The sequence below is a fragment of the Nanorana parkeri genome, unplaced genomic scaffold, assembly GCF_000935625.1.
Source record: "Nanorana parkeri isolate BGI_ZX_2015 unplaced genomic scaffold, ASM93562v1 scaffold1566, whole genome shotgun sequence".
In the NCBI taxonomy this organism is placed as follows: Eukaryota; Metazoa; Chordata; class Amphibia; order Anura; family Dicroglossidae; genus Nanorana; species Nanorana parkeri.
Window position 1 is genome coordinate 18,956 of NW_017307834.1, and position 3,295 is coordinate 22,250.

The window sequence follows — 3,295 nt, forward strand, 5'->3', positions numbered from 1 at the left end:
GGGGGGTGTACGACCGCGTAGCCCCATAGAGAAGGACGGGGGCTGCATTCTAATAACACGCAGCACCTGTCCTTCCCGGCAGCTACTTGGTACGGCCCCGCACGCAGCTGTACGTGCAGACCGATTCGTGTGTGAATGGGGCCTAAGGTGTCATTCTTGGATATGTTAAATACACACAGGATTTATTTGCCTTTTATTTTTTTGTTTCATGGCATTTATGTGTTTTTGTTGTTTCTATGTTTTTAGCGCTGTTTCAAAAGATAAGGACAAGCAGTCTTTCCGGCTGCGTCAGGGCGTGGACAAGAAGATTGTTATTTACGTCCAGCAAACATCCAACAAAGAACTAACCATCGAGAGGTAACTTGAATTATAGAAGACGCATGCTGATCTTTATAAACGTTAGGGATATATCCATACTGAGTATTTGGGGGGAGTACTCGTACAGATATCTTCCCCGACACCGGAACTTTCCTCTGACCGGCAGTGCCGCGAGGTAACATGGAGCCGCAGTGATTCGCTGATTGGCCAGGAAGCCGGCTTCCCAGCCAATCAGGGAGCCGGGCCGTGGGTGATTCCTCTGACCGGCAGTGCGGCAAGGGAACATGAAGCCGCAATGTGATGGCGTGCAGCTCGGCTTCCTGATTGGCCAGGAAGCTGGCTCCATGATGATTTGCCCGGGAAGCCCAGATCACTGCAACTTCAAGTGAGTGATCTGGGCAGCTATACAGCCACCCAGATCACTTGTCCTTGTGTGCTGTTGTGTCGCCCCCATTCCTATGCTTGATAATCTGTATTGGAAGGCAGGAAGGACATCAGAGGTCTAATAGACCCCCGATGTCTCCATCAAGAGAACCTGTCACTAGGGATGCACTGATACCAGTTTTCTGTTATCGAGTACCAATATATATATTTTTTTCTGTACATACCGATACTGGCATCCCGAGGTACCGTGGGCCCCGCTTCCTGATTGCCCGGGAAGCCGGTGTTCTATCGCAAGAACACTAGCTTTATGCTCCCTCGCGAGGCAGCCGGACGTCCTGACCAATCAGAAAGCCAAACGGCACGGCATGACCTGCCGCCTGGCTTCCTGTTGGTCAGGGAAACAGGCTGCTTCGCGGTGTTGCTAGGCAGCGTGAAGCCGGCTTCCTAGCCAATCAGGAAGCCGTAAGGTGGGTCATGACGTACCGTCCGGTTTCCTGATTGGTCAGGAAGCCAGGCTGCTTCGTAGTGTCGCTAGGCAGCGTGAAGACCGCTTTCAGACCTAGCCAATCAGGGAGGCGGGTCATGATGATGTGCCGTCTGGCTTCCTGATTGGCCAGGAAGCCAGGCTGCCTCGTAGTGTCGCTAAGCAGCGTGAAGCCGGCTTCCTAGCCAATGAGGAAGCCGGCTTCATGCAACGTCTTTGCACTGCCGGTCAGAGGGAAAATTGTCCAAGTCCGAGTGTAGTGTAAATGGCGGACCGCGGTACGGACATGAACTGAGTGTCATTGTGTGTTTCAGGTGTTTCGGGCTCCTCCTCAGTCCAGGCAGAGATGTGCGGAACAGTGACATGCATCTATTAGAACTGGTAAGAATCGCTTTTTGTTTCTGTTATTGATAAAGTGATGGTTACCTCCAAAGAATTCATATGCAGGTGCTCCTCGGGTCGCAATCTGTTAATTTAGGATGGAGTTTGCTGTACTGTAAACTCCCACTTATCTGTCACCCACAGTGATCGGTAGGTGCCGGATAACTGTAGTTGCTGGTTGCTTGAGAGTTAATAATAACTCTCAAGCAACCATCGCCGAGGCGCTCCGCTTCTCCATTCACCCACCGGCTAGCTTCTGCAGCCGGGAGGTGAATGTAAACAGCCAGACTGCTATTGGCTATTTCAAATTGCAGTAGCCAATAGCAGGCTGGCTATTGCACCCGTCCACTGAGCAGAGGAACGGACCTGAGACGATGTTCTCTCTCAGGTCTCTCAGGTCCTCCTCTTAGTGGGCGGGGCTTCGATAGCCAGCCTGCTGTTGGCTATTGCGATTTGAAATGGCCAATAGCATAGCAGTCCCCATTGCGTAATGCCTGCTGCCGACCGCGTCAGGACACTCCTCGGTTTACGATACCATCGCGTTACTACGGGTTTATCAAGCGTAAACTGAGGGGCGTCTGTGGGATTGTGCAGCTGAGATGTGGGCGCGGAGCGATAGGTTTTACCATGGTCCCCTTGATGAGGGCCCAGTCGCACCATATCCAGCGTTCCGGCGCAGGAATGCCCTCTGTTCCGGCGCAGGAATGCCCTCTGTTCCGGCGCAGGAATGCCCTCTGTTCCGGCGCAGGAATGCCCTCGGTTCCGGCGCAGGAATGCCCTCGGTTCCGGCGCAGGAATGCCCTCGGTTCCGGCGCAGGAATGCCCTCGGATCCGGTGCAGGAATGCCCTCGGTTCCGGTGCAGTTGCGGTGCAGGAATGCCCTCGGATCCGGTGCAGGAATGCCTTTGGATCCGGTGCAGGAATGCCCTCCCTTCCGCTGCAGTGCGATCTGAAAAAATTGTGCCACATCTCACATAGTCAGATTGTGCCTGCGGTCCGGTCCGATCAAAATAGTGCTTGCAGCATTTTGATCGCACCGGACCGCATGCACAATGTGCCTTGCGATCGCATTGCGGCCGGAGGGCGTGGCTACGGTGCCATTCACTTCAATGGCTCGCCCCCTCCTGCCCCGCAAAAAAGTGAGCCGGCGGCAATGCGATGCAGTGCGTTCTTGTCAGAATCGAGCCGGAACGCACTGCATGTGGTGTGAACGGGCCCTGAATGTGAAGTATTCTGGTGACGTGAAGGACGGTCTTTGTTTTTTAGGAGTCCATGGGTAAAAGCTCCGACGGGAAGTCGTATATCATCACAGGGAGCTGGAACACCAAGTCCCCGCATTTCCAGGCCGTCAATGAAGAAACTCCAAAAGGTACTTTTGCTTGCTATTACGCAATACAGTAAACTCCCCGTTATCCGGCATTCAAGTAACCAGAACTCTCAAGCAACCGGGGGGGACAAAATCGAGTGCAAATGTCCTCAATTTTTTTTTTTTTTTGCCAGTTGCTCGATAGACATGGGCACACTAAGAAAATGTTGTTAGCAATAAAGCAATTACATTGATTTTAGGTGCCAACGAAATTCTGTGTTTACATCTTGCTGCGGCCGACAGCTAGGTTCCTCAGCTGGCAGGTGAACAACGGGCAGTGGGCGGGAGCAATAGCCAGCCTGCTATTGGCTGTGGCAATTTGAAATAGCCAATAGCAGAATCTAGCCAGCAGATAAATGGGG

General features: G+C 52.8%; 1 protein-coding gene across 2 annotated transcripts in view; it reads left to right on the forward strand.

Moving 5' to 3' along the window:
• RABGAP1 (RAB GTPase activating protein 1) overlaps positions 1-3,295 on the forward strand; it is a 94,706-nt gene that overhangs the window by 13,342 nt on the left and 78,069 nt on the right. For both annotated transcript variants that reach the window (XM_018570651.1, XM_018570650.1), the window contains exons 6-8: positions 247-357; positions 1,501-1,567; positions 2,834-2,936. In XM_018570651.1, coding sequence (XP_018426153.1) covers positions 247-357; positions 1,501-1,567; positions 2,834-2,936 — 281 coding nt within the window. The remainder of the gene's footprint in view (positions 1-246; positions 358-1,500; positions 1,568-2,833; positions 2,937-3,295) is intronic.